The 20,611-nt window shown below is 29.1% G+C and overlaps 2 protein-coding genes across 2 annotated transcripts; both read right to left on the minus strand.

Moving 5' to 3' along the window:
• Positions 1 to 5,222: 5,222 nt before the first annotated feature.
• LOC105117959 (T-complex protein 1 subunit delta-like) lies at positions 5,223 to 7,209 on the minus strand. Its single transcript, XM_011015784.1, has one exon. It carries the CDS (start codon positions 7,065 to 7,067, stop codon positions 5,472 to 5,474), a length of 1,596 nt encoding a protein of 531 aa, XP_011014086.1. The 5' UTR covers positions 7,068 to 7,209; the 3' UTR covers positions 5,223 to 5,471.
• A 5,460-nt stretch (positions 7,210 to 12,669) lies between these two features.
• Positions 12,670 to 14,546, minus strand: LOC105117960 (palmitoyl-acyl carrier protein thioesterase, chloroplastic-like). The gene is made up of 6 exons (XM_011015785.1): positions 14,172 to 14,546; positions 13,946 to 14,079; positions 13,716 to 13,829; positions 13,469 to 13,637; positions 13,217 to 13,285; positions 12,670 to 13,128 (listed from the first exon to the last, which is right to left on the minus strand). The coding sequence occupies exons 1-6, from the start codon at positions 14,544 to 14,546 to the stop codon at positions 12,832 to 12,834; spliced, it is 1,158 nt and encodes a 385-aa protein (XP_011014087.1). The 3' UTR covers positions 12,670 to 12,831.
• Positions 14,547 to 20,611: the final 6,065 nt, after the last annotated feature.

A 20,611-nucleotide genomic window follows, 5' to 3' on the forward strand; every position in this document is an offset into this window, starting at 1 on the left:
CTACGTCATCTCATTATTATAGTTTAGGAATTTTTAAGTTAAATTATATCTAAATTTTTAGTTAAATTATATATTTTAAAATATTTGAATTTTTATATTATTTATTTTATTTTTATCTTAATTATGTTATATTCTAATTTATAATTTAGTTGAAATTCTTTGTATAATTAATTAAAAAATTACTTATAATTTTATGATTTTACAATTTGATTTTGCAATTTGAATTTACATTTTATTTTCCATGTCATGTCAAAAAAAATATTTTTGATAACCTTATTGGAGTTACTTATCCTTCATTATCCCTGTTATAACCCATTTTTAGATTCCTCCTAAATTTACCCTTTTTTTCTTCTAAAAATAAAAAAATCAATAATAATAATAATAATAATAATAACAAAGACTAGCAACTTAGAAAAAACAGAATGAGAATAATTTCAAACATATAGAGAAATCAAACTGAAGTTCTGAACAACCGTACCCCATTATACTCAAGACTAAAGAGACAATCTAAATTTAAGATCAAATTAAATGATTATAGGATAAATGTTCCTAAAAATTAAGTTAATAGAATTAATTAGATTATCAATAACCCAATTTAATTTAATCATGAGCCAAATTAAAAGGTTTAATTATGTTTAAGAACTAATTTGGGTCAAATTAAAAGATTTAATTAGGTGCAAGGATTTAATTGTATTTTTAATGGATCAAATTAATTTTATTAAGGACTTAATTGGTAAAAAATTAAATTTGAAAGTCTAATTTGAGCTTAATCGAGAAGATTGAAATTTTAGATGACTAAATTTAATTTTTATGAAGTCAATTGATTGAAATTAATAACAAAATTATAAGAAAATCAAAGTTTATGGTTAATTAAAGGTTAAATTAAAGAAATTCACAACCAAGAACCTTTTTAAAAAAGACATTAAACTTTGAGGACTCAATTTGATTGCAAATAGGGGTGAAATTGAAGCAAATTAAAAGTTAAATGGTCAATTGAAAATCAATTTTTATAAATTCAAAACCAATAATTAAAAGGAAAAGGCGTTGAACTTTATGGTTGATATTTGAGTTTGGAAAAAGTAAATTTGCATAAAATTAAAAATTTGAAGTCAATTAGGGATGTAATTAAAAAAAATCAAAATACAAAGGACTAAATTGAGTTTTAGTCAAATCCCAAATTTAAACCTTAAGGATGTCAAAAAAGTGTTGTTTCATTTAAATGAAACATTGAGTTTTGACCAAAATAGTTTGTTTCGGTATAAAATGACATCGTTTAGGATTTAATTTTTTTTTAAAAAAAAAAAAGATGCTTGAAATTTAGGATTCTTGGCCATATGCAAAATTTAAAAAATATATATATTTTTTTAGGCTTTGTTTGGTTCAAGAAGAAATTGTAACATAACATAACAAAATAAACCTAAAAGATGTTAAACCAAACACAACCTTAAACCATAAGACCTTTTGTCGAAAAAGTGGCAAAAACCAAACAGGGTATAAGACCCTTGTTTTTTACTTGACCGGGTTGGCTCACTTCAGTTTACTCAAAATCTTTGATTCGACCATAAACCAAACAAAACAATTCTAGTTAAACTCGTAAGTAGACAAAAAATGAAACCAAAGAAAGAAATGGATTAGACTTGTCAAAAACACACAAAAAAATACTTTAAACGAAATGGATCAAACTCATTAAAAATGAAGAAAAAAGAAGAATAATATCAGGAGCCGAACAAAACCCAACAATAGAGGCTCAGATTCAGACCAAATTTGGTCATATAAAAAACACATACTTGTTGGAAATCATTCAAGAAACAATAATCTAACATTCAATTTCTTTGATTTTCACTAAAAATGCATGCTTTTAGCGAAATAAGTTTTGGTTCAAAACCAAAACGTAAAGCTTAAAATCTATTTTAAACATGTTACTTATGCAAATAAACATTAGTTTGCTTGTTAATAATGCCCAACAAAGTGTTATGCAAAAAGAAAATGACCAAAACTTGTCTAAATCATGTAACTAACATAATGTTCATAGGGAGAACATAAAGAAACCCAAAAATTAAAACCCAATAGCCAGGATTTTCAAATTAGACCCAAAATGGACAAGCCAAAGGCATATACATGTTGGAAATCATGCAAGTTCAATAATCAAGTGTCCATTTAGTTTAATTTTAAATGAATCAACACGATTTGACCTAAAAAAATGTCAACATCAAAACTAAACCAACAAATTTATACATATTAAAACATGTTAATGATGCGAATAGATTGTAAATTATTACCTAATCAAGTTTAAAAAATAGTTCTGGGCAAAGAAATAGAATAAAATTTGTCCAAATCATGTAGCTAGGTAATGTTCTTCATAAGAACATGAAGAACATTGCTAACCAAAACTCAATCACGTGTCAAAAATGCCGCGACTAACAAGCCTTCACAATCAATATTTTTTGCTTCTAAAACATATTTTTTTTATCCCAACAAGTCACACCGACATGCACAAACATAGTTGAACAAAAAACAATAATAAAAAATATCAAAACACCAAAATTAAGCTTGAGGTACCAAATCCAAAACAACAATATTAACACAACCTATATGTTCATGTAATATGGATTCAAAATAAGCTTTTTTTGAACTCATTTTGTGCATAAACATGCATAACAAAGCTATGTTAAACACCTTTGTATTAACATGTATAAACTAGATCAAAACACAAACTCAAACAATATTATGTACCAAAACAAACTTAAAACAACAACAACTATGAATCAAAACATCAAAAACTTCATAAAATAACAATATTAAAATGAATATCACAACAACAAAGAGGTGAATGAAACATCATTTGTTAAGCATTCCAAACCTTTTTGTTATGCTTGCTAAACATAAACACAAAAATAAATTAAAAATAATTAAAGCAGACTGCAAGGGCTTGCTTTTATATTAGAAAGATATCTAGAATACCTTTGATTTTAGAAGGGTATTTATATGGTTTTTGGAAGAATTTTGAATCTATTCTTGACCCTTGATCTTAAAGGAAATGTCGTGAACCCTTGATAAGAACCTATAAGAAGCGTTTGAGTATGCACAAAAGAAAAGAAAGGTTACATAATTGGGTTTCAACTTTGGATGACTGAGTTGCTCACTATCAAGACTTCGTTGGAGAAATTCTGATGTCATTATCACATGAGACCACCTGAAGGTGGTAAAGGGGATGCACATGTTTCATTTGAATCAAACCTTACTCCATTTAAAAGTCTATAGCTTCACATTCATTCATTTGAGGTTGTTAACTTGATCAGCTAAAATTGTCAGAGCTGATTGAATTGCCTAATTGTAAGACTTTTGTAAAGAAATTATGATGTCATTGTTACCTTTTATTATACCTGATATTGCAACGAATTTTAAAATTTTCATATGAAAAGAACAAATATCTGATATCTTATTCTTACAGGGGAAATGTCTTGTTTAAAAAATCACTACCTAATATTATGGTCACTAGCAACTCCAACTAGTCAACAGAGATTTTATGGTCCGAAATTGGTTACGTAAAAAAGAAGATATTATCATCCCTTAAACATTTTATCTAAAGTAGGCTGCATTGATAGTTTTGTCTTAAATTGCTAAAGATTTGTTGTATTATACTTGTAATGTTTTGCCTTTAATATTCATAACTTTGATGTTAGTAAATATTTAATTATGAATATTTCCAACTATAGCGTTGGTAAATATTACGTGAAAAAAAATAATATTGCTGACTTTAACATCCATGAAAATTAGAGATCAGAATAATTATCAATTATTTCTAATTCTGAAATCAATGAATACTAAGAATATTTCTAACTTTAGCATTAGTAAATATAAATATTCCTGACTTTGCCGCCAATGAATAAGCTAGTAAAATTTGAATTGAAAGCAAAACATATATATATATTTATTATTATTTTTTTAAAATAGATATATATTGCATGTTAGATTTGCATTTTATAATATAAATCCGCAATCCAATATTAAGTAAAGTTATATAAAAAAAGGCATGGGCCAACAAATAAATTCAAAAGAATTCACAGGTTTTTTGAAATTTTTTAATATCAAAAAAGAATTTTAGCTAAATATAAAAAAATAAAATTAAAAAGAAAGGATATAAAGAAGTATTTTGCCAAATACATCCTTAGCTCAAAAAAAATTGAGCTGGCTGGGCCTCTGATCTCAACTGTTTTCTTTTTTTATTTTTGTGTTGGAGATCCAACCAGTCTAGCTTGATTATGGGTCCGGCCTAGTGATCAAACCATGCAGGGGCGCCTTAATTAATCATGCTCTGCACTGTATATGGTTATTTGAAATTGCAAAACGGGGGGTAGGGTTACCTGGCGCTGGGCCGCTAGCGATAAAGACGCGAGGTTACTGGTCGAACGAACACCCTCTCCTCTGTTTCTCCTTGTTTTTCTCTTCCTCTGGTTTTTTTCTTCTAGCCACATGCTTTTACCCCCAAGATTATCGGGTATGAAGGCCAAACTATCAATGAGCCTGGCACTACACGTCTACAACATTAATATGCTTATTTAATTGTTTTTTCTTTTCATTTCACTTTATGATTAATTGCCTTTCCATATTGATGGGTCTTATAACTATGGATTTGTACTAGCGCTTCCTTGTTTCAAAACAATTCCACACCTTTTACATTATTCTTTGGCTACGGTTTCTCTTTCAAATCAGATTGTGTACATTATTCTTCTTACCATACATTTAAAGTTGAGTTGATAAATTTAAATACTTCTGACCTCCAATTTACTAGATTTGTTTATTTTTCTTGCTGGTCAGGCGACTGCTGAACGTCACTGTTGGGAAACTCTTTGAAGCTTAAGAAGTCTAAATCGTGACGAGGCATCGCAAAGATCAATATTGTGGATAGTCCATCTGTAGATTACAACAAGCAAAACTTGATCTATTAGAAGCTACAGAATTGAACATTCAAGTTTACATGTGAATACTTAACCTGAGCGTGCTCTACAGAGAGACAACGAAACGCTTGCTTATACCATCTCTAAAAAGCTTGAAAATTGAGCTAGCAAGTTACATTTAGTATTAGATTTAACAATTTACACGAACTGCCGCAAAGATTGCCATCCAAGTTGATATAATCTCAATAAGAAGAGATGCTCAACTAGAATAATCTATTCAGCAACACGCCTGATGCAATATGCAAATTAAATACCATGATCTGGTTAGATCAAAAGTCAGGAAGGCTAGATGCTGGGGACAAAAAATAAAAAATCTCCGAATAAATTATCCCAAAACAAATCAAATGTCAACCAACAAAATTCTTTAACCATAACTCATCACTAAGATTTTTCCCGGGGGAAGAAAAACCTGAAGGAAAAACAGCCCCATTCCTAAGAGGCTCAAACCACAAATTCAAGACAGCCTAGCGACTAAACACGGATAGCCTAACACATTTCATCTTCAATTTCAATCTACCTGACAGTAACAATGTCATCGATCTTCAATAACATCCGGACACACTCTGTTGCCAGTGTCATGGCACTTGTACTGACAAGCAGAGGCTGCACCACGTTCTCCTCCAAAATATTCGTGATCTGCCCCTTCCTCACATTGATTCCTGTATTGATCTCTCCTTGAGCATGCCTATTCCTCAGTTCAGTCACAATAGTAATTGGGTTCAATCCTGCATTCTCTGCTAAAGTATATGGAATGACCTCAAGTGCCTCGGCAAATGACTTCACACAGTATCCTTCCATCCCGTGAAGCACCTTTGACCATGCCCCAAGCTGCCGTGACAGCTCAATCTCCGGAGCCCCACCACCAGCAATCAAAAAACGCTTACTCACCAAACACCTAACGACACACAGCGCATCATGCAAACTCCGCTCTGCCTCATCAAGAACCAAATGATTAGACCCACGTACAAGTACCGTGGTGGTCCTTCCCATATCCTTAATCCCAGTAATCTTCACAATCTTCCCATCTCCAAGTGAAACCTCCTCAACAAGATCGGCATAACCCAGCTTTTCCTCTTTGAAATGCTCAATATTTGCAATAGGCAAACAGTTCAAAGTCTTAGTAATGAACTCAATCTCATCCCTCTCCACATCCTTGATCACCAGAATCTTCGCTTTTGCCAAATAATGCAAAGACAAATCTGTCACCGCATCCCTCAAAATACTCTTCTGAATCAACAACACATTACACCCAGTAGCCTTAATCTTCTTAATCATACCCAAAATATAATTCCTCTCTTCCTTCAGAATCCTGTCCATTTGTGCATAATCAGAAACCACAATACTCTGCTCAATATCAGTCTTTGGTGGGGAAATCTGAAACTGGATAACTGCAATCTTCGCATTCTCAACACGTGTAGGCCCACCTGCAGCATGACTCACTTTCTTATCGAAAACCAAACCCCTAACCATCTCCGTATCATCCACGGTTCCACCAAGCTTTTTCACTATCTTAATATCCCTAAGATCAACTAAATCAGGCTTCGCAGGATCCACAACAGACAAAACAGCATCAACGGCTAAGGGAGCTAGCAATGATGAATATTGACTAACTACTTTACTGTTTAATGACGTACTAGCGGATTTAATTAACGAGTCACGGTCCGTTAACTCTAACGGCACAGCCATTGCAGTTAAAACATCGACAGCTTTAATTGAAGCTTTATGCAATGAATCGGAGATAACAGTAGGGTGGATACCAGAGGAGAGGAGAGTAAGGCACTGCTTAAGCAACGATCCGGCGATGGCAACGACGGTGGTGGTGCCGTCACCAGCAGCGGCGTCTTGAGATTTAGATAGTTCGACGAGCATCTTCGCAGCAGGTTGAAGAACCTCCATCTTGTTAACAATGGTGGCGCCGTCGTTGGTGATGATGACTTCGCCGCTCGCCGTTGAAATCATTTTGTCCATTCCTTTAGGACCAAGACTGGTTCTGATGGCGTCAGCCACCGCGCACGCCGCCTTGATGTTGGCATGGCGGATGTCTTCTTTCCGCTTGTTGTCGATGTAGGACTCAGTTTTGGAAGATCTAGGAGCGGAGACAGCTGCCATTGAATGGTTTGTTTGAAACCCTAACCCGAATTCAGTGGCGTGAGAGTGTAAAATAAGTAGGGAGGTAGGGGTAAAGGTGGAAGAGAACAAACCTAGGAAGAGAGGGGTTCTGTGGAAAAATGAAATGAGAAGTTGGGGTTTTTAGATGGCAAGCGAGTAATCAACGGTTTTTTTTTTTAAAAAAAAGAAAATGGAGAAATGTTTTTTCTTTTTCTTTTTTAATGAAACGGTGGTGTTTCGTTTTACATTTTTATTTTAATCTTTCTATTGGAAATTAAGTAAAATGTTTTTTTTTATATAAAATAAAAGATTACACCATGATAAATATTAAAGAAAATAAATGATAAAAAACCTAAGAATGTAAATTAATCACTGTATCATAGTATTAAAGTGAGATTCATTTTGCAGGACTCGCTAATCCAAGATTTACATGTGTTTTTAGATGTTTCTTATGGTATATTTTTAATATTTAATATTATTTAAAAAATATTAAAAAAAATTATAATTTTAAATATAGGGATGGTTTACTTAGTCAACTTACTTGCAAATAGAAGAATTATTTACTTGAGTGCCTTTAAGCTTATGGCATTATAAAATAAAGTTTAAATTATTTATAAATATATTTTTTTATGATTTGAATGATATATTTTTTTTCAATAAACAAACAAATATTTTTTTTTAATTGAAAATATACTCAATTACTTGTAACTATTATAATTGCAAATTAATTAGTTGAATTACAAAAATATAAAATAACTTTTTAGGATTCATTGAATGATTATACCTCATAATTTGCAATCACTTATACTTAAAAAGGTGATAATATATCTTTTGAGCAACAATTTGTTGCCATATTGCGATATAGTAATTAACATAATTACGATGTAATTTGTTAAGTTAGATAGTAGTAAGATTAGATATGTTGTCTGTGCATTATCACTAGCCAAACAATTGTTTTTTAATAGAAAAGAAATGATGGGTTAAAAACATTTAAATCCCAAGTTAGTGAAATTGATGATTTAAATATTTATATAAAAAATAAAATAAATAGAGGTGAAATTGAAAATAAAATTTAATTAAAAACAATAAATGTAAATAAAAAAATGATAAATAACATAAGAGAGACTGAATCAAAAAAAAAAAAGGTTGATGGGCTGGCATGAATTTTTCCACGACCAACATGTAATACAAGAAAAAAAAGGAAAAAAAAATAATTTTAGACCAAACTAAATTAAATTATTGTACACACATCAACCATAAAGGAAGTGGATGTTACGACAAGTCAAATGATTTGACGAAATCGCTATTATAACAATTAGTTGCACACACCATTAAAAAACAATATAGCAGTTAACACATGCGTAGTAAGTTTTTTGTTTTTTTTTTATGTTTTTTGTGCAAAAATAAAAAATAATCTTAAAACCAAACAATATTAACAAACAGAACCATGATAAAGTCACAGCCAAACTCCTAAATCCAAGGGTAAAAAAAAACATAATGTAGTAATTCAATTGTTTTATAAAAATTAAAATATACAAAAACATCCTAGTACAAAAAGCATTAAATTATTTTATTAAAGGGTTATATTGATAATTTTACTATGTATTTAAAAATCTAGTTGCTAAAATAACCCTAAATAATTCTCAAAAGATATTTATATCATGATGAAAAGTCCATCCTACCCCCCAAAATTAAGGCCAAAAACAACATAATCAAGGGACAAAAAAGTCATGATATTATTCTAATAAATAGTATTTTGTGTCTTGAGATATATTAAAAACCCTAAAAGGATTAGTGTTTTGGATAATAAATTGTAATGATATAATAAATAAAAGTATTTGATAATATTATAACTTGAAGACACTATATAATTATAATGATTTTAAATATTATTAGTTTACTGTTTTTTTTCCCAACTAAACTCAAGGCATTAATATTTCATATTTCATCAAAAGATAAAACTTATTTTATTTAAAGCAAAAAATAAGAGATTGAGATTTTGTTAATTGATTTAAGTTATTTTTTTAACTTTTAACTCATAGAAAAATAATAAATATCTTTGGTTATAAATAAATTTTAACTTAAATAAAAAATTTGTTATAAAATTTTTTATTTAATGAAAAGTTAAAACTTTCAACTTTTCATGTATAAATTCTAACTAAAAAATAAGAAGCCCAATGCAACTTAGCCTTAACCTCTGTAATGTCATTTGCAAGCTTATCATAAAATTGCTAGTGAATAAGTTACGACCATACTTGGACGAACTAATTGGCTGTGAAAATTGACTTAGAGAAGGTTTATGATAGGGTGAATTGGGATTTCTTGCAGACCATTTTAAAGGACTTTGATTTCCCTCTTAGTACTATGACTTGTTCCTCCTCCTTTACTCTCCTTTGGAATGGATCTAAGCTTCCCTCCTTTTCTCTAACATGTCGTCTCAAGTAAGGGGATCTAATAATTTATATTTTGAGAGGAGGTCCAGACAACTCTCATTTTTTGTGGAAGATCTCCTATTATTTTCTAAATTTAATACAGCTTAGATGTAGTCTATGACTAGTGTGCTAGCATATTTTTGTAATGCTTTTGGTCTAAAAGCTAACCTTGAGAAGTTGAGGGTGATGTGCTGAAAACATGTCTAAAGACGAGTAAAACATAAGATCTCCCAATTATCGACAATTAAATTTGCAAGCAAACTTGGCAAGTATCTTGGATTTCTATTAATCTAGAAGAGAGTTAAATGGTCTGATTTTAGTTTGATTTTAGATAGGATTCGATAGAAGTTTTCGGATTGAAAAAGAAGGTTCATAAACAAGGCGGGGAGAGTTATTTTAGGTAGAGTAGTATTATCATGTATCCCCACTTATGTTATTTTAGCCACCTCAATCTATATATAATGGTATTAGTAGGCTAATTAGAAGGTTTATTTGAGGAAGAACAAATAGAGATGAAGGTGTGCACCTAGTTAAATGGGAGTCTGTTTCATGCCCAAGGAAATTTAGTGGCCTGTGAACTAGAGAGACAATAGCTATTGGCATTGCTCTCTTAGGGAAACAAGATTATAATGTTTTTTTTTTATTGTAGGAATAAGGTGTGGGTTAATATTTATTATCACAAATAATTTATTTAAGGAAGATGTTTCCCCAAATTCTTCTTTTTATGTAGTGATCCATTTTTGAAACCTTCTCCCACCTAAATAAATGCTTCATTTATAACTTGAGCAAAGGGGACCTTTCGATTTGGTGTAAGTTGTGGCTGGAAGAAAGGCCATTATGAAACTTAATTGATTATATGAATGTCATGGATTTTGATCTTAAAGTTAAAGATCTTTGGCTCAATGAAACCTGAGACTTTAGTAAGGTGGTAACATATATTCTCGAGCTTATCATGCAAAGCATTATGTCAATTCTTATCCTTTTGTTTCATGTTATTAATGAAATGAAACAGTTGTTTTTATAAGCGGAGGTATAAGAATATTAAAACTAATATATAGATATTTGTTATAAAATATATATATTGAATTGATTTGTATGAAAATTCTATATAGAAATATTGTTTATTTTTATAAAAAAAACTCACGTGATAGTTGTGTAAGTGATCATTAAACTTAAGATCATTAAATTATCTTATATAGAGAATGTTATGTTTTAATAATGTTACATATTATTTTAATCGGGGTAATGAAAGAGTAGATATTGGATACAACATGAACTATATGAAAATACTTGAGTGATTAAGAGAGCATTTATCACCCTAAATGTATTAGAAAAAATATTCTATTTGCTTTCAAATAATATTGATTGATAAATCCTTGGATAAGACGAAATAATTTTTGAAAAGAATTTCAAATCTTACTTAAACGATCATCAACTATTATATAGAAAATAAATATAATTTAATATATAATACATACTCCATGCTTTAATGTTAAAGAACATTATTGATATAAAGATATTAATTACATTGAAAAAATAATCACTGAGAGGTTAAATTTAATTACTAGATTTAACCTTAAATCTAATATTTGAGGGATCATAACACATTACTAGATGATACACTTGATTATCAAATATAAATTAATCAATTATTGAATTGATAATAAATAAATTATTTAATTTATTTAATTTTATTTAATTAGAATTATCATTTATATTTTAGCCATCACATCATATTAGTAACCTAATGGGTCATACATATTAAGAACTATTAGTCAAAAATTAAACTAGAATGATTTAATTAAGTATGATTTGTCTAAAATATTTTTTAAAAATTAAAAACTAGAATATAATTAATATAAGGATTATATTTCTAAATGTAGAAAAATCATACAAGAACTTACTTGAGTTAATTTTTAAAATTATCTTGAATTAATATATGTATATTATTCAGGGAGAAAATTAATATTTGACCAATTTACGAGGATTTTCATATTTTCTTTTAAATAATAAGTTATATCTTTTATTTTTTTAGTTGTTATATGTTAGGAAAACAACTATATAAATCATAAAATAAAGAACTAGAACTCTATGCATAACAATCTTCCTTTTTTAAATAAAAGTTTAAAAGTTTTTTTATTAATAGTTTATATAAATTATCATTAAAAGTCAATATTTGTAACAATCTAACTTTTAAATAATTAATTAAAACTAATAAAAATGGCATCTTCATATAATAAATTTCCATATAACTTCAAATTTTTCTATTTTTTTAAATTTTTAAATAATTTTATTATATTATTTATACTGCGTATATAGATTCAGGACCCCACACGAAGTTCCGATCTGTCCTTACATACTGCTGAATAGAAGGGCCACTGTAACTCCTCCTTGGGCCTGCTGTCAGAAGAGCATAATCATACTTTAACAAAGGGTTGATTCGTTTGTAAACAAAAAATGTACACTAAATTCATCAATCTATTTTCCCTCAATTTTTGGTAACTGATGTCATAAATGGTAGAGCTTCAGCAGCAGAACCTTCGCCCACCTTTTGGCATTGGATTGTGTGGTCAACTTTCACAGCTTCGGAGATGGAAAGCTGTGCTGTGAGATCTTATGAGTTTCTCATAATAGCTGCAGAGCCTTGAAGGTAAACATAATTCTCATCCACTGTTCAACAAACCATTTTGATTAAGATATAAAAGATTTCTATTCTTTGGTCCTAGATATACAGCTATTTCTAAGCATGGCTTTACCCCCCCCCCTCTATATGTGTGTGTATTATTTTTTTCGTTGTTATTTTATTTTTGATCGAGTTAAATATATGTTGCTAGGATTGGATATCATGATCTTGTGATTTTCATTTCACAGTTTAATTTATAAAAAAATGTGGAATATATTAAATTAACAATTCAATGCTCATGGTAACCAAATTGATGACTACTTAAAATTGAATATTTTATTTTTTGGGGATAAAATTGCCATCTTTCAAATTAAAATGAAGAGAATAGCATGGTTTTTTTCATGGATTGTCATTAATTTTAAAATGTAAAATCAAGCTAAGTAGCTGTCACGTTGAACACCTGATGATGAATGTAATCAAAGCAACTATTCGTAGCAATTAAATGGCAAATAGCCAATGAACACAGTAGACAAAGCATGCTAAGCTCGCCCTCGTGTATGTCACTATGTCTTATACCTGATTCCTATCTAGGCTGTAGTGGAAGTATTAACATTCTTGTCTGCTAGAATGTTTATGTAATGACAGTTGCTACCATATATAGCCTAGCAGCTCTTCTTGGCATGAGCTCACTGGGTACCTAGTGCATAGTCTAGAGTTTTCTTCTCCAAATGGTTCGACCTCGAACAATCTCTTCACTTTCCTTATCTCCTGTAATCTGTAGAAGATGGGTGTATGCCTTGAATGATTTACTGTGGTTACCATCCTGAAATAAAGCTGACGATAGTGAATCTTCATTGCCAACATTTCTGTCTTGATGCCTTTCTTCAAATCTCTCTTCTTCAGGTTTGCATAGTGATTCAACGACGTCTGAACTGCTGCATTCCCTTTTATACTCCAGAGTAATCCTGGTTAGCTGATAGTTCTCCAAAAACTTGTGCGGGATGGTCTGTATAGAAAGCGAGGATTACAATTCTCATGTTCTGCTATCCAGATTTTGTAATGAGATTGGTTTGCCAGGGTGATTATGTCTTTACCTCCAGCATCCAATTAACGTACTTGACATTGTTCACATGGTGATTCATATCCAAGTCACTTCTCTTGGGCTACATAGACAACAGGCAACTTATCAGCATATTCCTGATCCTAGAATCTAGATTGAGGGCAAAAGCAGGATCGCTTCGTTGTTTGATTGTGCTTATATTAATGTTTTCTAGACCGAGAAAATTGTATGGGTATGATGGCGGAAGTCTATTTTTGATATTGAAGGTAGTAATATACTAAATCACCTTCAAGTTGCTGTTTGTAAATTTGGCATTCGTATCCAGCTTGTATATTTTTTCAGGAATTTCTTCTTCAAATGCTTTATTTTCTATAAACCAAGGTGAAATCTCAGCTCTGACTACTTCTGGCATCTTTGAAAGCCGTCTAGTTTGTTGGTTCATCATCACCCAAGTACTGTTTCAGATTTGCAACGCCTTAGTAGAGAAACCAAGAGAACCATGAAAGAAAGAATGAGGACGTTCAGAGTCATACCTTGTAGCCCGAACTAATACTTCTCCGGTGACATCGCTTCTGATAAGCCAATCTCGCCGCATTCCATTTTTCCCTGATGGCCCGACCCATGTGTCAACCTCCATTACTTCACCCCTGCAAAAAACAGTTAGCTTCTCAAGTATCCACGTTTTTAACTCACCAAAATGTGACTAGACCTTTGCGATTCAATGCATCAATAATTTTCTTCCGTACAAGTGACGGTTAATTACCAGATGGGATATTCATCAACTTGAACTTGCATCCTTGTTACAACCCATATGAGGTTATTCCTTACCATGCCATGTGTGGTACCGAATCCATCACCTAGTAGCCCAGATACCCACACATGGTTCAATGCTGTTTCCTGCATCCTCACGAGAATTTCATAGTGAAATGTTTGAGAATGCTCTCAGTACTCTTCACAAAGACTAAAAATGTTTCTGTCAAGTAATTAACCTGAAGAAGGTTGAGAATGCTTTCCAATGTTGCAGTTTTATCAGCACCGACTTCATATGACCTTATAACAACAGTCTGTCTGTATCTAACACCCCCTTCAGTGATGGTCCCTTGACGAAATGGATCAACCAACTGCTTCTCGGTTGGGATATTTTGTCGACCTTTTGTTTCACTGACACGAGTCAATTCTGTAGCAGATGCAGCTGAGACAATTCTTCTTTGCTTACCAGTTACAGAACTTGCTCTGGACAATGCCTTTCCCTTGAGAGCCACTGTTGCAGTCCCATTCACTTCAGTTTTCCACTTTGTGTTATGTTTTGGAGTGCTATGAGAGCATGGAGTTGGACATAGAGCTAGATTATAGAGGGCATTCATTTCTTTCTTTCTTGATTTGGACTACGTACAACGGCTTTTATAGCTAGAGCTGGAAGAAAGTAACAAAGAGATGCACCTAGTATTTTGGAATGTTTGGTTTTTTCTTATGCCTTCTGCTGTCCTATAGCAAAATTGCGTGCATACTTACAGGTAGAATAAATTAGAGATGTGGATTTCCTCGAAGAATCTTTTTATGGGCTGTACATTGTGGTTGGTAGTTGAGAAGGAAACGCTTACGTTCATATTAGTTCTGTGATTTTGAAGGAAGTAATCTTTGAATCGATCGATAAAGAGAGTAGCAAAATTGCTGCTTTCTTTGGGGAGTCTGGAACCTTTCTACGAGAGAGAGGAGAATTTCCATGCAATCGACAAAAGTTGTTGGGTTTGGATCTGTGGTATGGGCCAAACTATGTAATGTTTGCATGTTGTGACCTTTTCCATGTTGGATACTACGTCTCGAGGAGGAAAATAATACAAGAAGAAAGAATATGCTTGCGTTTCTATAATTGCCAAATAACTAAATTATGATATGATGTTTTAGCCATGAAGATCTCGACATTGACAATAACGCATTTTAACAAGTACAAATATTTTTTAAAAATATATTAAAATAATATTTTTTAAAATTTATTACCAACATTAATCCATCAAAATAATTTAAAAATATTAAAAAAATAAAAAAATTTCAAATACATATTTTGACTCTCCGTTGTGTCTTGAAGATATTGTGCTGGGTAGAATTTATAACAACATAATTTTAAAATATAATCTAGAATAAGACTCGAGTTATAGATTAAAAGATTGGGTTTGAGTTATTCAAGTTGACTTCAAGATATTTTTTTAAAATAAAATAATATTATTTTAATTATTTTTTAAAAAAATTAATGAATTAATGTCAGATTTTTTGGATCAATTAATTTTTTTTCTTTGATTTTATTTTTTTTAACCTGGATTGATTCATATTAAAAGTCTAAATCAATCTGGTTGAGCCAATGAATGAAAGCATTGGCTGATTCCAAACTAGTACGAGGGGCAAAACATGTCCACCTCTGGCGTAAGAGTTCCCGATTTCATATTTTTCTAGTTCCTTTCAATTCTACCACTACTGGATTCAGTAGTGTAGTTAAAAAAATAAAATCACAAGGTCTTAAAGTATTCACGTATTTAAAAAAATTAAATTCAAAATAAAATATAAATACAAAAAGTATTATGTATTAATTCAGCAGTGGATTTATAATAATATGTACGTAAATATTGTGTGCGTAAATAATGCAATAATATACATAATTTTCATTATGAAAAGACAAAATGATTTAATTACTTTAGTTTTACTCTAATGTTACTCCCAATTTAGTATTGATTTCGATTTTGGAAAATTAAAAAACAATTTATTTTTTATATTGCCTCCTATCTTCTTAAGAAAAATTATATAATTATAGAATATTGAAAACACAACAAGTATCTCTCTCTCAAGACAAAAGAAAATGAGAAGAAAGAAAAAGATGTTATAAGTATCTATTAAGTATTGTTTTTTTTTTTTAATTTATAATATAATTATTGAGCATAAAAAGAACACTATAAGTACCTATGAATTTCATAGATATACAATCATCAAATTATATTGTTATAATTAGTCATTTACGAGTATAAAAATTTATAAGACACTGCAAGTCTTCATTGAAATACAAATTAAATAATGCATATAATATAATTTAAATTTATAATAGGACATAATGAGTATCTATTCATTATTTAACAAAACATGTATTTTGTTGATGATTTTATGAATTCACTATTTATTATTTATTTATTTTTAAAATTTTTATTCAACTTTCAACTTTTTATTTTTTCTTTACAAATTTATTATTTATTTTTTCTTTAAAGGATTTTTAAGTTTTTCTCTAATCCTTTTATTATAATTTATTAAACATACTTGGAGTTAATACTAAATATGTGTGATCGCAAGTGGTGGTCAATGCAATTATAGTTAATGCTAAATAAGTACCAGCGCTATGCAGTGAGATTAGATTATTATTATTCTTTGCTCTAAAACTAATGTTAATGTATTACAGGCATGTTTTAAAGAAAGAAGAAAAAATTGTGAATCATGTTATAAATTCAACTGATGTTGATTTTATTTCATTTTAATTAAAAATAAATAATAAATAATGATAATAAATAAATCAAATAAAACAATGACCATGATAACTTTAATTTTTTTTTCCAAAAAAAATATAACTCATTCCAAAAAGTGATCTTGGAAAAATGAAATTAGATAAAAAAAAAAACTTGGTTTAAATTCAAGTTAACATAATAAATCTATAATTTAGGTAATAAAAACAAGATAACTTAATAGAAAATAAATAGAAAAAAATTTAAAAAACTTGATTCTCAACAAACCAACTGTAGAAATATGAAATTAAAAAATAAATTAATAAAAAAAATTAATAAAAAAAAAAGTAAAACCAAGTAAGACAAACCTCGCAATCTAGATTAGGCTAATTAGATAACCCAACAAAATCCAAAATAAAAAAAAATAATGAAAATTATTTTTAAAAAAAAAACCAAGTTTTAAAGGGTGGGATTGAAAAAGATATTACAATTCCCTAAAAAACAATTGACCCCTTTCTAGGTTATCCTACCAAAACCATAACATAGGTTATAAGATGGGACAACCATATAGAAAAACAAAAAAATAACCACAAGGCCTATTTTTACAGAACAAACCAATGTGAAATGATGATGAAATTATAAAAATAAATAAATAAATAAAATGATGTCAACTAGTGTTAATTTTTCAAATTCATAACTTGAGTTATTAAGCTAGAAACACCTTATTTGAAAAAAAAAACATAAAGCCCAATTCTCAATTAATTAAATGTTGAAGAATGAAATTAGAAAAAAAATTTTAATTATACTAAAAAATTAAAAAAATATATCAATTAAAGAAATGGGGATCAAAATTTAAATAAAAAAATAAAGGAAAACTATAAAAAATTTATTGAATGGTAAAATTAAAAAATAATGAGGACCACATTGAAAAATAAAAAGGATGAAATTAAAATAAATTAAAATTTTATAAAAAAACCAAGAACAAAAATTAGAATAAAAAAATAAAGATTGATGTTGAAATCCCAACAAGAGGACAACTTTGAAATTTTTAATAGGCAACACACTTTTTAAGGGGAAGAAAAAGAAAAGAAGAAAAGAAAGAAAGAAAGCACCATCGACAATAAATCACCCTACCACCGACACCACACACATTCCTAACAGGAAGAAGATGCCATGATGGTTCAAATGACATACTAGAAATTTTCTACGAGAGGTGTCGCAAGTGTTCCTAGAAGACCACGAGCATCTCTCACACACCGACGTGGTATTGCATGACATGATAAAATGATTGATGTTTTCTTCTAAGCGTAGTAGTGTTAGATTAATAAATAACCCAACAAGACTGAGATCGATCCATATAGAGGTTAATTATATAAAGCCATAAATAATAAAAGAAATAGAGTTAAAGAGAACTATGATATGTGATATTAATATAAAGATTAAACGAAGATAAAATAATTGTCAATATTAGAGGATTTACTAATGATATTTCAAATAAGTATAGTCTAAATTCCTTTTTATTACTCATTTAGAAACTAAATACAAATGAGGTTTTAATCGAATGATTTATTATTAATGACTCATGTTAATTTATTAACATGATTATATTAATTACTATATTTAAGTAACACCAAAACTTGAAAATTTTATCAAGTATTTATAATGCTAATTTATATCAATAACAAATCAAGTTCTTTTCATAACATAGGTGTCAGTTATCCATACAGTAGGCTATGAAAGAATCAAGCATTTGTTAGGCCTAACGTTGTACATCATGAATATAAACTCACCACTTTATAAGAAAGATATTAAGAATAAGTAAGATAACAATTATAAAATATGTTAATAACAAACTTTTTTTAATATAAACTTTAAAGTTTATGTTAAGTTTGTACCATACTTATTCTTACACCATTAGTGTAACCTTTTCACCTTAGTAAAAATAAACTTAACAAAACATAATGAAGAAGAAAAACATAAATAAATAAGATAAAAACATAGCTATGATATAAATTAACTGAGTATTGTAAAAGAAATGATAAAAAAAAAAGAGATTAATGAGATTATAACATGAAATAAAACTTGAACATTACAAAAATACAAATAAAAAAAAAGCAAAAGTAAGATCTTGATATAAAAACCAAGATACTTAAATGTATGGTAAATGTCTCATTTTATAAGCTAAAATTCAAAACTATTGATTTGGTGGTTAACTATTGATTTTGTGGTTGAACAACACATCATTAATAACTTCAAAATTTGAACAGATGATCTTTATGAAGTTGTGAGTATTTGTCTCAAATTCCAAAATAAAAATAAAAATAAAGGCTTATTTGGATTTCTATAACTTGAGATATCAACTAAATATCAAACATTATTTGGGATGCATAACATATTTAAACTTCTCTTATTTCGCTAAGAGTGGTGTTGAATCTTAAACTTTTTATGAATGTTTTAGGCCTATATCTTAGATTTTTATTGAACAAAACCACACCTAAATCTAAGGTCTATAATTCTAGTTATGATCTAAAAACCGAATGGTATTCTAATTTGAATTGAATCAGCCCAACTAATATTTCTACTTTAAGTTCAACTCTGTCTTTGTCTCCTCAATTTCAATAGTTAAATACATCAATTAATAATCTAAATTATGAGATATGTCTATTTTCAAAACTTGCATTTAAAGTGAATATTTACCATAAATTAAAATTATCTTATATTATCAGATTTGTTATTATAAAGCATACTTAAGTTAAGGAATTTAATGATACTTCAAGTGCAATATAATGATATAAAATCTTAATAAATATATACTTTTAAGTACTTATTACAACACACCCCAACCACTTTTTTTTATTATATTTTATATTTATCAAAATACTAGTTTACCCCTAGCAAACTTGATTATAACTAAAAAAAAAACTAGACTGAAAGTACAAAAAAGCTTTCGTACACTGATTTTAAAAATTATACTTTTGTGGGTAATTTACTATGCTTTAGAGATGTGAAAAAACATAGTTTTCCTTAATTAATCTAATACTAACTAATGAGTCTTGTGAAAAAATCGAATTACCTCTAATATCTAGTTTAAGGATTTTTTTTTATGTGAAGGATAAAATCATCATTACTATTGGGTTTTTTGAAGCACATAAACATAGTGGATACGATAAATTTAAAACTTTTTCGACGGTCCTACACTCTCATTAGACATATTTAGAGTTATTTAAGATTTATATAAAAATTATTTGAAGATCCAATATTCTTTTTAGCATTAAGTAATTGCTTTAATGCTGAATTATTGTAAACCACAAGGAATCTAAGTATCCAATATCTAACAATAATCCACATAAATCACAAGTGATAAATCTTTTAAACCCTTTAAGGAGAGAGGGATTGCTATACCTTCAAGGACTAGCTTTTTTCTTTTGTGTATTTCTAGTTTTCTATAGTGTTTTGTATGTTGTCTTTAAAATAAGAGGCATAGAATTCTATTTATAGAGAAACCTGAAAACCTATAAACAACAAAATATCAATTTACTCTTAAAATAATATCACATATATTATTTCAGAAAAGTTTTATAAATTTATTCAATCAAGTCCCTGCTTGATTTTTCTAGGTTTAGAATTGTAATTCTCTATATAAATTATATTTTAGTCCTCAATTTCTAAAACTTACTTATAATTAAATCACACTTGATTAATCATCTCAGTTTAATTTTTAACAAATGATTCTTATATGTATGATGTATTTCGTTCCATACTAAATTGGTCCAAATATAAAGCACAATTATAAATAAAATAGGATTAAATAAATTAATTTATTATCAATTCAATAATTGATTAATTTATATTTAAATATTATGTATAATTTCTAGCTACTTGTCATGATTTCTTAAATACTTGCAAAGTCATAAATGATTTGAATTAACATTTTAGTCACCATTTTCTTTTTA

The sequence above is a fragment of the Populus euphratica genome, unplaced genomic scaffold, assembly GCF_000495115.2.
Source record: "Populus euphratica unplaced genomic scaffold, PopEup_1.0 scaffold1649.1, whole genome shotgun sequence".
NCBI lineage: Eukaryota > Viridiplantae > Streptophyta > Magnoliopsida > Malpighiales > Salicaceae > Populus > Populus euphratica.

Excerpts from the sequence above, each read along its gene's own strand:
- LOC105117960 (XM_011015785.1), bottom strand. The coding sequence starts at position 14,546 with ATGAATGCCCTCTATAATCTAGCTCTATGTCCAACTCCATGCTCTCAT. Across the intron at positions 14,080-14,171 it reads GCATTCTCAACCTTCTTCAG|GAAACAGCATTGAACCATGT; the intron begins GTTAATTACTTG and ends GTGAGGATGCAG. Across the intron at positions 13,830-13,945 it reads GTTGATGAATATCCCATCTG|GGGTGAAGTAATGGAGGTTG; the intron begins GTAATTAACCGT and ends TGTTTTTTGCAG.
- LOC105117959 (XM_011015784.1), bottom strand. The coding sequence starts at position 7,067 with ATGGCAGCTGTCTCCGCTCCTAGATCTTCCAAAACTGAGTCCTACATC.